This window comes from Phaenicophaeus curvirostris, chromosome 8, assembly GCF_032191515.1.
Source record: "Phaenicophaeus curvirostris isolate KB17595 chromosome 8, BPBGC_Pcur_1.0, whole genome shotgun sequence".
Taxonomy (NCBI): Eukaryota; Metazoa; Chordata; class Aves; order Cuculiformes; family Cuculidae; genus Phaenicophaeus; species Phaenicophaeus curvirostris.
The window spans coordinates 36,439,852-36,458,034 of NC_091399.1; the positions used below are offsets into that span (position 1 = coordinate 36,439,852).

General features: G+C 41.7%; 1 protein-coding gene across 14 annotated transcripts in view; it reads right to left on the reverse strand.

Annotated features, from left to right (window-relative positions):
• Positions 1 to 18,183, reverse strand: part of DOCK7 (dedicator of cytokinesis 7) — a 104,255-nt gene that overhangs the window by 21,945 nt on the left and 64,127 nt on the right. For 4 of the 14 annotated variants that reach the window (XM_069861845.1, XM_069861844.1, XM_069861842.1 and 1 more), the window contains exons 22-35: positions 17,540 to 17,709; positions 13,632 to 13,724; positions 12,335 to 12,424; positions 11,237 to 11,332; positions 10,993 to 11,133; positions 10,727 to 10,840; positions 9,574 to 9,744; positions 8,653 to 8,792; positions 4,917 to 5,086; positions 3,946 to 4,100; positions 2,852 to 3,034; positions 2,234 to 2,369; positions 966 to 1,062; positions 513 to 530 (exon numbers count right to left, since the gene is read on the reverse strand). In XM_069861845.1, the coding sequence (XP_069717946.1) occupies positions 513 to 530; positions 966 to 1,062; positions 2,234 to 2,369; positions 2,852 to 3,034; positions 3,946 to 4,100; positions 4,917 to 5,086; positions 8,653 to 8,792; positions 9,574 to 9,744; positions 10,727 to 10,840; positions 10,993 to 11,133; positions 11,237 to 11,332; positions 12,335 to 12,424; positions 13,632 to 13,724; positions 17,540 to 17,709 (1,774 nt within the window). The remainder of the gene's footprint in view (positions 1 to 512; positions 531 to 965; positions 1,063 to 2,233; positions 2,370 to 2,851; positions 3,035 to 3,945; positions 4,101 to 4,916; positions 5,087 to 8,652; positions 8,793 to 9,573; positions 9,745 to 10,726; positions 10,841 to 10,992; positions 11,134 to 11,236; positions 11,333 to 12,334; positions 12,425 to 13,631; positions 13,725 to 17,539; positions 17,710 to 18,183) is intronic. The other 10 variants (XM_069861847.1, XM_069861846.1, XM_069861851.1 and 7 more) reach the window with 7 other exon arrangements.

Below are 18,183 nucleotides of genomic sequence, written 5' to 3' on the forward strand. Positions count from 1 at the left end.
CTACAGGACCGGAGTCTCAGAACGACAAGCCACTGCTTGACATAACAAGAGACTACATTCTTGTGTTGGACAAAGCAAGTAGAAGCTGTGAAGATACACTTTCAACTTTAGGAAGTGTCAATGTCTTCAAAGGTAAAAGTTGGCTTGATCTCCATCTGGACTCTGTTTCCATCCTCTAGTTTCTTCAGAGCTTCACCTAGGCTGAGATTGCTTTCCTAGGATTAGGAACAATGCTTTTGCTAGGAGGATGGAGGCTGTAGGTTGCAGTTTGAGGAAACAGAAAACGTGCACAGCAAAGCTCAAACACAACTCCTGAGCCCTCCAGATTAAACCACACCAAGAGAGGGATTTTTAAAGGAAGTGGGATGTAATAAGCAAAAAGAGCTCATTCCAACCAGCTGCACACACACATTGAAAACTTCCACCAAGCATCACAAACAATGCTGTGATGATTGAATCTGCAGATGTACAAAACAGCAATTTATAAGAACTGCACACCAATGCTACAGTACCTGGCTGGTTTGTGGCTTCTAAAAGCACAGCACATGTGGAAAAACAATCAAAGTGATGGATTAGGAGAGGAAAGGAAAGCGAGCTTTGACAACTCCAGAATGCTCTTATGGAATAAAGGAAATATGACATGAGATATATATGCTATCTGGGAATACTATTAATGGGTCTTTCCTCTAAACTACAGCTTACTACAGGGGTTTAAGAAGGTAATGGGTTGTAGCAGTCTCTTTAAATCTCATTTTAAAATCTAAGAAAGCAAGGAACAGTAGATAAGCAAAGTGTTAAGGCAGTGTTGGACCCAAAGCTATTTGCACATCGCCAGCCCTGTTCCAACTGATGGTCCAAACCTGCTCACACAACAGCTAAGTGTACTGCTGCCACTGACCCACGGGGAGAGAGACCCTGCACTCCCACAGTCACACTGTTAATGTAGAAGGATAAGGCAGAGTTACTTGTCAAGCTTTTCTGTGTTTTGACGCCAGTGAGTCATATCCTTTCTCCATCTCAAATTCTCTTGACTTCCAAATGCACTCCCAGAAGGACTTCTCTCTGTAGGATAAAATTAAAACAACAGCAGTCATCTAATGCTAATTTTTTTGCATGGGTAGCCACTCTAAATTTGGTCACAAGTGACAGCAAACCGTGACTTCTTAGAGCCTAAGGCTATGGCACTCACCCAAGATGTTTACATGGCTGCTAATTCTGTCACTGCTGAGTGGCATGAGAGGCAACTTCACTTGTAGTGATTTTGTGTGCAAGTGAGCAATGAGCAACATGGGCCACTTTGTGCACTGCCACATGCCAGCTCACTGCAGAGCTAACGGAGAGGGGCAGCTGAGATACTCAAATCTGTGAGGGAGCGATCAGGCCTGCTAAGAGAAGCATCTTCATTGGACTACACAAGGAGCCTGGGTGTAGCAATCCTTAGTAGTCTGGTATTGCTATCCTCAGCTGGCACGCAGTAGCATTCTCAGGGTGGTGCCAAGACCCCCTTTCTTACCTCCCGATGTTTTATGTCTTTATTCTCACTGCTGGGAGGGCAGGAGAATTTCAAGTAATAAAATCAATCAGGCAAGATTAAGAAGAAAAATACGAAGGTCCCCATCTCTGAATTGATTAATTAATTATGGCTCTAAAATATTTATTCAACTTAGTCCACAATGACAGGTTCATGTATACCAGAATGCCTGTGGCAGAATAGGAGAGTTCTGATTCTTGTCCTAACTCTCCAGCTACCCTTCCTCCCTACAACACTAACAGCAAAAATCATCAGAAAGTGCTTGTTACCCAAACTACTGGCTATTTCAAGCTTCATTAAGTTAGCAGAAATATCCAGGCATTTTCAGAGCTATCACAGAACGATCAGGCAGTTTGTTTTCCACTCTGATCCTTGCACAGGACACACTAGAAGGTGGCTCTGAAAGCTGCTACACTGGAAGAAGTTCAGGCAAGAACATCCTATATATGAGACGTGATCATATGTACACAAAAGCAATCAAGTAACAAACAAACTGCCTGTACATGGAAATTATGAAAAGTGTAGAGTTTTTCCAGACCCGGTGAAGCATGTTGCAAACTGCAAACAGCTTTTTTAAGGGGCCTCCATCTGAAGATCTCAATGAGTCGCATCCCACACCACAGATGGGTGCAAGTAGTCACTGGGGACAGGAGTAGCAGTTTTCGGGGAAAAAAGGACAGCACGGACGACATTTTTACTTACCTAGCTGTCCTCTGCTTCTTCGGACCATTTCCTGCCTTGCCCCTATGCTTCCCAAAATTGCTTCTTCAAGTTTGGCTCTCATATCTTTCGACTTCTTGAATGTCAGACTGTTCATTCTTTCAAATACTTTCTTGCCCTGCAAGTTTCAGATGAGACTATGAGGGAAGATTCTTTCAATCTGGAGTATTTTCGAAGCATTAACAACACAAAATATCTTTCTTTTCTAAACGACATACATCAAGAAGGGAATACAGGTTTAGTTGCTAGCTAATCCACCCAGACTTCGGCATCACTAGAGAAAACTCTCTTCCTCTTGAGAGTAAGCAAAATGACAAAGAGCTATACCCTCTTTCCCTGCAGCAATTCCCAGACAAATGGCAAGCAGCACAAACTGCATGATTAATGAAACGAGGCAGAGGCACTTGCACGGCTGAAAAGTAAACACAGAAAAAGGCTAGAGACTACACAAAGACATGCTTAGCCTTAGGATTCTGAATGCAGGAAATACTTAGGAGAGAGCAGGAAATGCCTTTCTGTAGTCGTGTAAAGGATGGGAGTGTAAAGTTCCTTGGCAAACCCTTGAAGGAACTTCAGGAGGTTCAAACAATATGGCAGTACCTTGTATTCAAAGCAGGACACACAAAGATAAAGCAAATCCAGCAGGCGATTGAGCTGCAACACTGACAGGTCTGTGAACCATTTCTGCAAGACACTTTCATCCGCGTTCTTGAGCACCCACAAGAGACAGATCAGAAGGCTGCGGCTGGACTCAGCTGAAAAGGTGGAATGCTGCCTGCCACTCTAAAACAGACAAGTCAAGATATTTACTACACTGTATTTTGCATCTGAAGACTTCAATCGTCACCAAAAAGATCTGCACCAGCTACCATACCAACCTAAATAATTACCAAATAGGAACAAAAGGTGAAGAGACACTTTTTACTAACAACCAGGAGATACACATTTCTCTCTCTCAACCCAACAGTTCAGTGGAGCCCAAAGATAGTCAAGCCACGAGAGTGAAGCATCAGTTTGAACCAAAATAATTATGTTATATGAACAACCTTCTGTGCAGGCAGAGAATATCCACTTTCCTCAAGACGCCTTTAATAACCTCCAGCAGGTTAGCAGTTCACCAGAGGGGCTCCATTCATTATCTTATATATGTACCAGTGTCTCACTTTGAGTGCACAAAATACCCAACAAAATGGGGTCCTGGTATGGGAGTAAAGGGAGGAGGAGGGAGAAATGGAAGAGCCTGCCTCCTATCAGAATCAGGAGGGTTCCCTCACTGTGCAGAGAACAGGGAAAATGGCCCACTTAGGTCTTCAGCTAGGTGGGATGTAGATGTGGTAGGAATTCTTGCTTAGGGCTTAAAGTTCATATTGACCATTGTTCTTCACAGAGTTTTTATCAGATTGTTTCAGAAAAAGATAATTTTATCAGAAAAGAGAATTCTTCGTTTTTCTGTGGTTTGTTGATTTTTATCCCTGCTTGGCATTTTATCACACCCTCTCTGAGCGAGGCACAACGACATGCAGATGTGATTTCCTCACCCTTGTCCTTCCCCTTCTGCCTCCCCGCATAACAACCAGCTGCAAGCTGAAATGAGTCCCTACCACTCACTGATCAGCCCACAGGATCTGCATGTGTAAATATTTGCTTGTTGACACAAACTGAGGGTCAAGGAATAGGAAGGGATGGCTTTGTACCGATGAGGCGAGTAGAAAACTGCTGGGCCGGGTGAGTTGAGGGACCGATGTTCCTGCGATGGCCATGGCAACTGTCTGGCTTATCATGCTTCCACCCTCACTTTCATAATCATCAACAGCGACACAGCTTGGCCTCCCTCGTTGATTGTGACTCTCTGCCGAGAAACATGTGCATCTAGTTAATCGTCAAATTCAACGTTTCTTTCCCCAGCCTCCCTCCACAGTGCTAGTTTAATTGAACTGTCTGGGAATGCAAACTGAAAATCATCACTCATGGGGTCTCGCAAGTAAACAGGACTATTATCTGAGGTCATGCAAAGCAAACAGTTTTCAAATGTTCAACCTACATGACCTTAGTATCTAGAACCCTTCTCAAAACAGACCTTTTGTGTCTTTGAATACTTCACTCCACATCCTTACTTGCAGCTTTATTGTGTCATTAAACTTAAAGGATGTAAAAGATGACTCCAAATTCCAAACTATTCCAGATTGGACTCCCTGCCCTGATTTGAGATAACCCACCTCTGCTGCTCTTCAGGACACTTTGCAAAGCACCCCTGAAATGAACTGCTGACAGAGCACACACTCATAGGAAGAAGAGGAATCTGCTTATCCTTTGGAATTGTTATGAGAAATGTAAGGTACGTGGGGTGACTTTCTAAGCAAGTCAGAGACACAGAGGGAGGCGGGCTATGCATACACAGTAATCAGCCAGATGTAAACTAAAACGCATTGCTAGTTTTGTGCTTCATGCAAACACGTGGGCAAATGCAGCTTGTGGGTGTTAACAGTCACTGAAGGTACATTTTGCAAGTGCAGTTTAGGAAATGGATGTGAAAACACGTCAAAGTTAGAATTCAGAAAGAGTATCTCATCCAACAGTAAAGGGTTTTGTAGTTCAATTTTAGAAACCCAGCACTCAAGTCTTGTGAGCAGATGAACATATATTCAAAGCACAGAATATAAAATACCTGTAAAGTCATAAAGCTGAGGCACGGTTTCCATGATCACGCCAATCAGAGGTAGATACAGCATTGCCACTCGGGCCTTTACCTGTGGGTCAGCGTACCGTGGGTCTGAGTCATGACTGGACAGTAAATTGTGTACCATATTGATGACCTTCTTATGCAATCCAAATAAACTGTTAAAAGAGAGTTGGGTCATACAGATTAGTTAATATCTTCAAAGCAAACTAAATTTTGCAACTAAGTGGCTTCAAAAAAAGGAAAAAATCCCGGTTTTTATTTTTAACTTCACATAAACTGCCATCATGTGTATTTTTGATCTCCCATGGATTTTATAAGTGGAACTGCTTTTGACTATACCAGATAAAATATATAAAAATATCTTGCCGAGGTGCACACCCAATACAATGTGAACACTCTCATATTTTCCATAGGAAACCAAAGCCCCAGCTACTGCTATTCTGAAGTACTGAGCCTGCTAAAGACCATTGGGAGAACTTGGGGAATATGGAAAACAGGGAGAGAAACTTGAGAGGACAGTGGGTTTAGTGAAACTACTTGTTGTCTTTTTTTTTGTTTCTATTTAACACCATTTACAGAGAGAAAAGCTCTCCTAAGACAGAACATTGCTTTTATCAAGACATTTCTGCTTCAGTTTCCCAACCTCCCATGCAATTATTCAAACAAATCAGTAAACAGATCAGTAATTTCAAATAAAAAGTGTCAAAGAAATGGAGGGACAGAAGGAAAAACAACAAAAAATGGCCTTCCTCATTACTGAGATGTAAATGATTGCAAGGCCCAAGCACTATCCCCTTTTTACAGGGCACCCTGCGTGAGTCTTCTCGGTGCTTGTGCCTTGAACATACAAACTCCTCTGAATCTCTCAAGAACTCGCTCCACTCCTTTCAATTCCCTCAGCCACCACACAGAGGCAAAACTCTCTCAGAGCAAATAGCAGGTGTCTCTGTAGCTATTTGCTTCTGTAGGCAAATCAGGCCAAGAAGACAACTTTACCCCATGCATGAAGCAGCCAAGGAAGCTCATACATTATGCATTAGCAAGACAAAAGCTTCAATGTTCAGACCTGAGGTATTAAAACAAGTGCTGAATTTCAGGCAGTATCCACTGTACCTGAAAAGTAGAGTTGAGTTCTGGTTAAAAGAGATGAGAGTCTTTGGCTGGATTACTGGGGCTTTCAACTGATTAATAAGACAACAGCACAGGTCAGGAGGACATTGGCTATCTGTAACTACCCTTCTTCCTTGCTTTTTTTAATCAAGCCGTAATGAAATCCTACAACTGCTTGTTTCTGTAATTAGTGAGGCCCTTAAGAACTAGGAAGGAAATGCTTACTTAAGTGACTGGATCCTTCAGAGTAAGGTTAAAAAAAAGTCTTTGTATTATTTTGAAGGAGTGGCACCCAAGTTGTGTTTCTAACAGTTCAAAGGAAACCATCCTGCAGGCCATAGAGCTGCATATAGGGAAAACACATCCAAACAAAGCCATGTAATCCAAACCTAGGACTACAGGGATTTCCAGCTGCCCTGCATTTTGGAGTCTGCGATTCTCCAGCCATCTCCTGGGAAAGCTGAAGGAAACCGCTGACCCAGGAACCAACGCATAGTTGGGATATACTTGGAAGGAATTCAGTCTGTTGGCCAACCTGTTGAACATCTGCTTCAGCCTCCTGAAGTCCTTTGAGACTTCATTTACCTCCACATTACATCTGTGCTGTCATTCCCAGTGACCCGGCGTTTCCATCTTGGCGTGAGGTTGGATGGGCCTTGGGCAGCCTGATCTAGCAGGAGGTGTCCCTGCCCATGGCAGGGAGGTTGGAACTAGATGATCTTTAAGGTCCCTTCCACCCAAGCTAGTTTATGTTTCTATGACTCACTCTCTGCAACCGTCACATTCAGCTGTTTCCTTCATATGCGTGTTGTGTTGTCTTTCAGACTGCAAGTGCTCTGGAGGAAGAGTGTAGCGTAACGTACTGTGCTACAGTACAGCACCTAGCACAGAGGGGTCTACCTCACGCACCACCTTCAAGCACCAGGGGACTGGAGGCTTTTCTGTCCAATTCAGTCCAAAGAGCTCATAAAATGGGTGAGCTAAAATTCAACATACTGCGCTAACGGACCAAAAAGACCAAGGACAGAACAAAATTAAGGCTCTGTATCACCCATGAAGATGTAAGGCAAAGCTCTAACACAGTGACAACTAGATGGGCATCCCACTCCACTCCTGCTGCAGGATAATGTAACAAGGAACAACTCTGAGAGGGTGGTCAAAACATTTTAATGTTAAGCATGTCTGAGTCCTCTACTGATAATCTGCTGATGATACTGTAACCTATTAAAAACCTTCATAAGCATGGGAAGAGCAGATCTGAACGGACTGGTTTCTTTTCTGTGGTGGATCTACCATGGCAAAGGCAGAACATTTAAGCCTGAGAATAGCTAATAAGCAGCAAGCTACAAGTCATTCTGGAAAATAATAATAAACAAAGACATTACTGGTACATTTCCGCACCAAAATTCAGGAGCTTTGGTCAAAAGTCATGTCCAGAGCTGAAATTTTATCAGTGGGCTTTTTTGTCCAGGCAGGGTTTGAGGGAGGAGCTGTCTCCCCAGTGGACACCAGCAAGATCATGCCAATAGTTTCTTTGTGCAGCTGGGTGGAGTTTTCCATCCTGGTCCAAGTTTAAGTTCTGAGAAGAGCAAGGTGAGAGAACTCAAGAGGCTGGTAGGCAAGAACAGAAAGCTCGTGAAGATCAAGGGCAAGTATAGTCAGAGACAAGGCCTGATTTCTAGCCAGTGAGCAGGATGTTCTTATGCTACAAAAAGGATGTCTGAAGACTGTATATGGGTAAAGATTTGCTGCCTTTCCATTTCAGGCCAAACAAATGGGACTGCAGTGTGTTATGTATACATACAAGAAAATATTCTAATTTATAGCATTGCTTTCTTCTCCAACAGGAAACAGAATGAATGTTTAACTCCTGAGACCTCTTGGTAAAAGGGCAGAACTAACCATGAATCATCAGCATTTGTCGACTCGGCTGGTATTTCTGAGTCCACCTTGAGAAAAATGCCTGTGAGAGAACTTAGGACTGTGGAAGCAATCAATAATTTCCATTGAAATCCATTTTAAAGAGGCAAGGCAGAGTACAGCTCTAAATAACACAAGTAACAGACTGGATGTCAGGACTATACTCCTACTTCAGAAAATTATTTGCTGCACAAGCCAGACGAGTCACCAAAAAACTCTACATGCTTGACTCTATTTGTCCATTTATGTAACCCGCAGAGACTCATCAATGCATGACTTACGTTTAACAAGAGCTAGGAGGACCACAGGCGAAATATATTGCAACATTTAAAACCACCAAAAGCAGAGACTTCCTAAATGTTGAAAATTATTTCCTTGTTACAATTGATAAAAACTATTTTCCTCTTAGAGCTGGAGCGGTGCCCCTGTGGCAGCTGGGGTCTCCAGAAGGAACCTCTTTCCCTTCTTCTCAGCTGGGAAAATGTGACTGAAATCACGTTTACAGAGCCAGGAACAAGGAATGAAGAATTTTGAGGAGGAGAGAGAAAGAAGAGGATTCTTAAAGAATTGGTTTCTTATCTTCTCAGCTCACAAATGTAAACCAATTCTGGCCACGCCAGAACTTCCTTTGCATCCACCATTTGCTTGGCATTATAGGAAACTCTCAGGGAAAAAAATTGTAAAGATTTACCCTTCTGCGTCAGGATCTAAAATGACAGCCAGTTCTGTTAACACAAGCCCAGCCAAGTAATGCTGTTGGCGGAAAGGCACGGACAATTCAAACATATTTGCAATCTTCTGGTCTTGGACATTTGTGGAGAACCCAGAACTCTGTGAAAAAAAAAAGTTTCAGAAGTTGCATAATGAGGCCTCTTGAAACATGAAGTCAAAGCTTGTGAAGTACATTAGAAGCAGTTTTCAGAATTAAATACAATCTCACATAAACTGCCCTCTCCCTTTTTTTGTTGGTATCTAGGCACACCTACTTACATTCCACCCAAGCTCACTAATTCTCCTATTAATTCTGTTTGTTGTTATTGCCTTCCTGGCTATAGGGCTGACCTTACAGAAGTTAAGCCAAATAACCTTTAAAAGTGGATTAGTTAAACTTTTAACTCAGGTATGGATGCTCTCATTCAGTCTTAAGAAGGCTTTAATTTGATTTAGTTTATGTAATTTTGCAACTAATTAATCCACTTGAACGACACACTTGCTAATTAAAATTACTTGTTCTGCACAGGCTAGGACTAAGCTACAGTGCGCTAGAAAGATCCTTGTTTTGTAAGAAAAGTGTAACATCGGACCAGGTGTTTTCTTTAATGGCTCATTCATACTCATTCTTTTGTTCAGTACAGGAGGGGACAAGGTCCCCAAGGACAGAAATAAGCATCGTCACTGTAAGAACAGGGATACAGGCATTCTTTTTTCAATAATAAAAGATCAAAAGAAATCGAACCTACGTGTCACGAAAAAATAATTTCTAAATAAACACTTCCAAAAAATACTAGCAAACACAGACTGAAAATACAGGTGATACCACTGCCTTCTATGATTTAAGTGTCAGAACAAAGCTCAGCTTGCATTTTGACAAAGGATCCTAATCACAGCTTACCTGAGAAGTTGCTGAAGACACTGATGGTGATGGAGATGCAGGCGGTGTGAGCAAACTGCAGGGTAAATTCAAGGTGACGTAATGTTCGTGGCTGCAAATGATGCGAAGGAAGTCCAGCCTCAAAGATGCCAGGTTACTTGGATTTGTTAAGGAATACAGTTTTGAAGACACCTGACAAGTTTAGACCGTAAGATTGCAGTTAGCACCAACAGAAAGTATAAATGCAGCACCAGCCCCCCGTCCCACCACTGCTCTCCCAAAGCATTTCCAAAGCAAGAACTGAAGAGCTTGACATCATCAAATGATCACATCCACATCACTTCTTTGTGCTACAGATTGAACTTCTGATGTGCAAGAGCCACGCGCACCCCAACCAATGGCACACATATCAACACAAAACATATATAACAGCCTTATTTATATAAGCAAATGAAGAACTATGTGCTTCACATATGATTGTCACATCCTATTGATTTCAGTTGCGAGAAGCAGGACCAAACAGTGTGATGGACTAACAGGTCAAAGATGTGGGTTGGCTAATATACAGTAGGCAACAATGCTCAAATGCTATTGCCATTCTTGCCCCTTACACAAAATATTTAAGACTCTAGCATAACTGAGTCTAAGCTTAAGCTCCTGATACCTCATTACCTCCTTTGCAAGCAGCGTGAGCTCCAAGTCGAACAAAAGTTTGTGGTTCAAGGTGATTACATTGACACAACATTGCAAATAAGTATCCCAGCGCATCATCGTCTTATGGGGGAGGAGAACTTGCATCCTCAGAAAGATGGAAGGGGAGCTTGGTGATCAAGATGATCATATAGGGTCAATGTGTCAAACCATGATAGTCCGAGCTGCCTCACAAAATCTCCTACTAATTTTTTGTTCAATTACTCTGAACGCGCTGAGCAGAGGGAATAATTCTTCATTCCTCCTGCATGTCCATTCACTCAAGGGAGTTACTCCCAATTCACATTTAAGAGTGTAATGAGTAGGGTGTAAACTCTAAATCATCACTAAGAATGGCTTGTTTGCTTTAAAAAGATCTGAATATCAGAATTCCGTGTCCATACTTCACTGTCTGTCCAAATAAACTTAGAGTAACAGGCTATGCTATGGTTCACACTCAAGGCATAAATGTATCTACATTCACCTGTTTGTAGCAGGTCTTGATAAGAGCAAAAACAAATCCTCTGTCCATGATAGACAACAGGTCATTGAGGAAAAATGCAAGACTGGTGTTGAGCCTTTCAACCATTTCTGTATCCTAGAGAGAAGGAAGAGAAAAATGGGAAGGGAAATTAAGAAGAGTATACTGTATATTTTCAAACAACAATCCCTGATCTAGGCACCAGCAAACATGTGAGAGGTCTGGTGCCCGAGCTGTGACCGGGGTTCAGTTTAATTGTGTGCCATTACCTTCTGAAACCGTGAGACTATATCACTGGCAATTGTGCTGACCAAAGCAGTTACATCATCCATGAAACGCTCAGGAAAACGATTCTTCCTTGGCGCATCCAGTTTGTCAGCAAAATATAAATGATGCACCATGCTCTTCACCTATAGGAATATAAATTACAGCAAAGTCACTTGCAGTTGCTGCTGTTTGTGTTTTAAACTATGAATTGTAAGACAATAAGCAAGGTGTTTCCAGTTTACTCACCATCAGCTCAAAGAAGAACCAGGCCTGCTGTAGGGCCGCCTCCCGCACGCTCCCGCTGCACACAACCCACTGTAAGGCCAGCTCTTCATGAAAAAGCTACACAGATCCAAATCCAGAGTTAAGCTGAGCCTCAAGATCAGCTCACAAAACAGTCCACATGAGAAATGGTAGCACAGTCCATGGAAAGTATGGCAAACAATGAGGTTAAGCAAAATAAATAACCGGGAAGATGACAGCAGTGGTGGCACCCCTTAAAGAAATCCCCAGCTAATAATGAAGGATGATGTTATGATATGTGCTGTGAAACTTCTCTCACATCATCTTGCTCCAAAATTGAATTTCAAGTGTTAAAAGAATTTTCCACCCCTCCCCCCAAAATAAAAGTTCGGTGCTCAAATTAGTTTAGTTTAGAAGTCTACCTTTCTGCCTGGTCTGATTTTTGCAGGAAAAAGGAGTAAAAAGTGGACATATAAAGTGATTTGTACAAAGATGTAAATTTACAGTGAGAAAGGACTTAAAACAGTAATAAAGAAATGTGGGGCTAAGAAACAACTTTTGATTTATTTTCTCGGGAGGACTAATCCAGAGACTGAATGCTGTCAGTGATCACATTTTCATTACACACAGAGTCAGGTATTTTGCCTTTCTAGGATCTCACTTCCCCTAAGGGAGCATACATTGAAAGTAACTCCCATTCACCTTCTGGAGTCACTTAGGATTAGCACCTCTGTAACTGAGTTCAGCACACATCCGTAATGCTAGCCATCTAACACATTATAATTTTGTACACAGGAATGTACCATTTACATGTCTAGACAGTGCTATTCATATTTTTTGAAAGCCAGTAATAAACTGGCTCCAAACAGTATAGACATTAAATCAGGCAAGCTACTTCTGATCATTTTATTCTTCCCAATTCAACTCTTGTCAGAATACTTCATATTCACTACAGCCTGGATATTCAGAGGTGCTAAGCAACAGCAGTTCCTAATGACCTCGGAAAAATCAGGCTATAAATAAAAGAGTAGATTGCATCATGTTTTCAGAATGACTTGACCTCCCTGCCCCACAATATCAATTGTCTTCACTGAAATCTACCTTTTTAGTTGGTAATCGTCCTGTTAATGTTTGTAAGAAACTTGACGTCTCAGTGTGCGAAGACATACGATTACAACTTCGATCCGTAGCCTACGGAGTGGAGATGAATGAATGATGACAGGACATTAAAGTTTGCTGTGGATGGGTTTTGCAGCTCAAGGACAATGTACGTTTACAAAAATACTGTTCCAACTGTAGGCTTTTGCTGTCTTTACACCTTTTTATGCATTCTCAAACTCTCATTCATTTACAGATTTGGTTTAAAGAAAATGACAGTACTTTTATTGTTTTAAGACATATAGGCTATTTCAATAACTGCATGTTCTTATGCACAAAAACACTTAATGCTGCAAAGCATGAAACTTTTTCATCATTGTATTTTATCACCATGCATATGTCAAGGAAGTAATACTTGTAATTTCAGTCCATACCTCTCAATCTACCAGAGACCAAGCATGTGGGGATGTACCCTGCAGCGACACTACTGCTGGCACAGGGAATGAGAAAATTACTGAAGTTCTGTTTCTGATGGAAATAATTTGCCATGAGTGCAAGTGAACTCAGACTAAATATTTCTGGAAGACAGATAAACTTGAAAGGAGGTACAGTTGAGAGGTACGTTCAAGGCAATCATGCAGTGGAAAGCAGCAGGCAATGGGGGCTAAATAAGTCTTTTAAGACTGAAGCTGCTATAAAGTTTTCATACTTTGCAACACAGAGCACATACAATTGGCCCTTGCAAGTCACTGGTTCCAGCACTCAAATTTACATGTTTTAAGAGAGACTTTTACATGTGGTAATCAATTTTGGTTTAACAATATTCCACTCAAACAGTCATGAAGGATTACTTGACAATGAATACTAAATGCTTGATGAAAATGGCAAAATGGTTCACAACAACAAAAGAAATAGCAAACATGGACAAAACTATGGAGCTGTGATTAATGTTCCCACTTAGAAATGTGCTCCACCTGAAGCTGAAACTAGTGTTGAGAGAGAGAAAGAAAGAGAAAAGAAAAAGAAAAGCAGTCATAGCATTTACATTTCACAGACCGGCAACAACTGAAATGAAAGAAAGGGAATACGTTCACGCATGTGGAGGTGTTTCATGCAGTGTGGTGAGGTGGTAGGGGAGAAGATGCTAATTTATAAAATAAAACTCACAAAGTTTTCAAGGAATAAATCAACCATAAAAAAAAGCAAATCACCAAAATCAGAATATACACTGAAAGGAAGGTACTCTACAGGGAGACACCAGGGAAAACAAAGCCAGAAAAACCTCTACTGAAGACACCACCTGTGTTGACTCTGCACTTGGGCTGGGGTTGGATCCCCATGGGGCTGCTTTTGGACCACCAGTGTTTACCCAGGAATTGGAGCGGTCTAAACCCTGGGCATGTAATAGAAAGCAGTTGGGAAAGGAAAGAAATGTTACATGTTGCATGCCATACAGTAGTCAAAGTTTAGTCCTTAAAAGCAATCAAACTGGGTACACTGCAAACACACCACCAGTTAGCAGCGTTAAAGCAGCTTGAAGGTCGAGACATTTTAGTTCAGAAGATTCTTTTATACCTCACCACACACATACAGCACATTGATACTGTCAACAGCTTTGGTCCAACCTGTCCTATCTGTAATGCTCGACATTCAAAAACTATCCTGTTCCTGAAAAATCCCACTCTCGCTTTGATCAGTTTACACCATTCACTTCAGCAGATGGAGCCAGCTCAGATTTACAGTGTGACAGGAAAGCTGGTGATGTGAAAATCACAAAGGATGCTCTCTGAGGTTTCCAGCACTTTTAAGGTAGACTAGTTGTTAGCCCACAGTTTATAAGTTTTACAGCTCCCATAGAAACAATGACAAACTTCAAAGAGACTGTCAGCTCTCAGAGGGTTTCCTACTCATAGAATAAAAATCCAGCATCACTGTTAGAGTAACCCAGTGAACAGGATATCCATGTGGGCATTTAGACATTTTCTCTGGGCAGTGTGGCAAAGAGAGGATAAAGCACATACCTTTCCTGGAACCAATCTGCTTTGTCAAACAAAATATTTGAAAAAACATTCTGCTTTATAAAAGCTCAATCTAGTTTGTACTTCAAATTCTACTCCTGCAATGGACCATATGGGCAAAACTACTGGGGATCCCTCCTCTGTTTCTACTCCCTTCTCCCCTCAAGCCGCTCTCTCAGAAAGAAGAAAATAAAATTTTTAACATGTTTGTCCCCCAGGCTGCTCCCAAGTTTGGAATATTAAGTGGCATGCAGCGGACTTTCCTAGGCCCCAGGAACCAGCTCTAATGGAAAGGGATTTTTGCAACACCACAATCAACAATGACTCCTTATAAATTCCACACATTAGCTTCAACCTTCACCCAAGCAAGAGCTTTCATCCTAATTTCTGTGCTAATTTAGGGCTTCTTCCCAATACATGAACCAAAGGTGCAGCCCATTTCATCACAGCGATTATCATCAGCTGCAAAGTCCACCAAGCTTAACAATCTATTTCTCTCAGCAAAGGAAAATCTACCTCAAGGTTGAACCCAGCGCAAGAGCTGTAAGCTGGGTTTCGAACCATTAATCCACTGAGCTATCCTCTATGCCCAGTACAGCAATGCTGTAATTTTGCTTAAGATGTCCAATAAAAAAATACTGAACACACATAAGGAGAGTGTTTTAATCTCAATTACTTTTTGAAAGAAACAAATCAAAGCTCTTTGCCCTGCTCAGACCCATAAACATGCTTTATTTTGCTGACAGTGAATTAAAGTCAAAATGACTTTGCAGAATGCTGAACTAAGCTCATGTTTTGTACAATCACGTCTAATTTTGAAAATGCCTTTATCACACTCACATTTCTGCTCACAAGCTTTCTAATCCTGTCACTCTGGTTCTGAGGATGAAGGTACATATATACTGCATTGGCAGAAGCAGAAGTCATTCTGCAAAAATCTGAAAAGGGAAAGATTCTTCCCTGGCTGAAAAATAGGAGCACAAGAGCTGCTTCTTGCTTGGCAGTCACTCAAAAGTTCACAAAACTGCTATTAAATTCTTTTCTATCTCTGGGGTTCAACCTGTCGCTGGATCTGTGCAGGAGCTTAACATACGTTTGTGAAAATCCATTGTCAGAGCAATGAAACTCTATTATCTTTTCTGTTTCTTCCCAGTATAACTTCCAACATTTCAGGAACACTTAAAGCGTAAAATCTCATCATAGGTCTTTTCAGACACTTAATAAATTTGCTTTAGTAGGGAATAAAACGTACATGGCCTCAATTCACAAACGAAGGCAAAATAAGTGACAGACCTAAAACCTCCTCTCTCATGCAAATATACCGAAGTCTTCCAAATCCTGTAAGAGGGATGAGTATTTGAATTTTGAGAAATAAGTAAGAAGCTGACATAGGGAGAGTTAAAGCATATTTACCAAATCTATCAAATATCTTACGTTACAACAAAAAAAACCAACACAAGCCTGGACTCCAAAGACTTCCTGTCAAACAACAAAACACAATTTCTGGTTTTTTAAAGGAGAAAGCCTCCCACAACAGACTGTACTTTGACGAGTAGGTTCCCTATTTGGATATATGGGCTTAAGCCATTACTTCGAGAAACAGAATAGAAATTTTTGCACCCTTTTACCTATTTCAGCATCTCAAGAACTGTCTGATCTTTGTATATTGATACTAACAATTAGAATTACATTAAACCAAAGTTCTGTATAGTCAGACTGAGCTCAATTTCTGATGCTCAGCCTACCCTAAATGAAATTTTCCCCTTAACAATTATTCATAGAATAGGTTTTTCTTTAAAGCCTGGAGAACATTTCTGGGAGAAAACCTCTCTTCATTTTGTATTGCGACATTATTCATTAAGCCAGCACGTGTTAAAATTCTGATAGCCTGTGTAAATTCCATATGTGCATTAGTGCCAATGGCATTTCACAAAAGGTCAGGGTTGTTTAATTAGGAAGATACTGAAGTGGTCCTTAAAATATTTTAAGACTTTAAGTCTAAACTTTGATCTAAGAAATAATAATTTGTCTACCTACACTTCTGCCCCTTATTTTGATGGCAAATAATGTTGTTATTAATTTTAAATTGGTAACCTCTTTCTGAAACTATGTTTTTCTTGCTCTTACAAAATGCAGGATGAACCAGCATCAAGCCTGTCTGGTCAGGCTGATAGCTTTATTAAGAAACTTGCTCACTGATCTTGCAAAGGATCGAATGTAACAGTTCTCCAAAAGAGCTTAGGAATTCATCCGTGCTGAAAGAGTGAAGGGTCACAGGTGGGAAAGCGTCTCATCTTGGTGTAAGTTATTACCGCTTGAGGGTTAAAGAAGAGAATCCCAAACTTGCTAAGGCATCCTTCTCAGGGAAAGGAAGTTCCAACACAACAGATTTATCCTGGCTCATCTCACCTATTTTAGAAACAAAACTGAAGTGTTCAAACCAGGACTGTAGCAATCCTACGTACTTGGGAGTCTCCAGAGGGGGACAGGGCCTTCTGCTGCAGATGCGTATACTGAGCCAAAGTAAGACCATGCCAGATGCTCTGCACTAACGTACCCACACTGGAAAGTCACTTCTGGGTGTGGGGAGTCACTGTGGGATGCAGAGTTAGCACACCATAAGTTCAACACTGCAGCTCAGCTGGCCAGCCTATGGCTTGCTCACTAACTATCCAAAATTCTCTCTGGCCCATGCAGGGACTAGGAGTATTCCTTGTGTGGACATAAGTAGTAGAGAAAGCATCTGAGCAGCCATTAGTGCTCAATGCAGAGGAGAAGAGGGAGGTAAAAGTGGGATCATGGGGCAGAAAGTTAGGGGATGCAAGGTTTGGGGAGATAACTTGGTCAGAGGATACAGCTGCTGGCCATGTGAAAAGTGAGGCAGTGAAACCATTCTTGTCCTACTAGTCTTGAGGAGACAAGTCCAGAAAGACTCTTGTTCCTAGCCACCACACTTGTGGAAATAATATTGCCAGGATGGTCTCCAGCAAGTCACAGAGATCAGCAATCATTTTCAAGGAGTGGAGTTTCAGTAGTGTTATCAGCAACTGCCAGAAAAAGCCTGAGAAGGGGCCATTAGTAAGGGCATCTTTTCATATGAAAAAAATCACAAAAACTTCCCCATTATTTCTCTAAAGACTAAATCAAACATGCTGAAGATCCTGCAAGACCCTCAGCAGTGCATGCATACCTTGCTGCCAATGATAGAGCGAACTTCATCATCCGGCGAGGTGGGGGTTCCAGATATATCTGGGTTGCTGTTGCTGAGGCTCCGTGAGCGGTTCAAGTTAAGGCTTGCCGGTCGGACAGCAGATCGAGCCATGGTGGCATAATGCACTGATCCCCCTAAGCCACCGGGACCTACAGTGTTGCGCAAAAGAACATCCTGTTAAAGCATTAGTCAGAGCCTTGATCCCACACTGCTTTACACCAGCCTGATGCAGAAAACCCTTTGTATAACCAGCAGGTTGGGTCTGTAATGAAATCTTCCCTCTGCCTTTCCCTGCCCTGTTCTCCAAGACAAGCGGCAGGCATAAAAGGATAGGATTAAAAAGCTATTTTATCCACTGATCTGTGGGAAGCAGGAAGCTCCCTGTGGATCTTGGAAGCCAGCGTGAGGTGTGTCTTTAAAGGGATAATTTCCAGACCTCAAACTCAAAAGCCACTGAAGAACTGGGCAGAGTTTTAAGTCCACCACCTTCCCAACCCCTCTCAGAGGTTTTCCACTGCATGTAAGAAGCAAATGCTGTGCACAACAGTCCTTCCAAAGACTCATTTTCTGTGGCTGTCATGCAAACCAACTCTTCCCCCATGCAGATGTATCTCTGGTTCTCA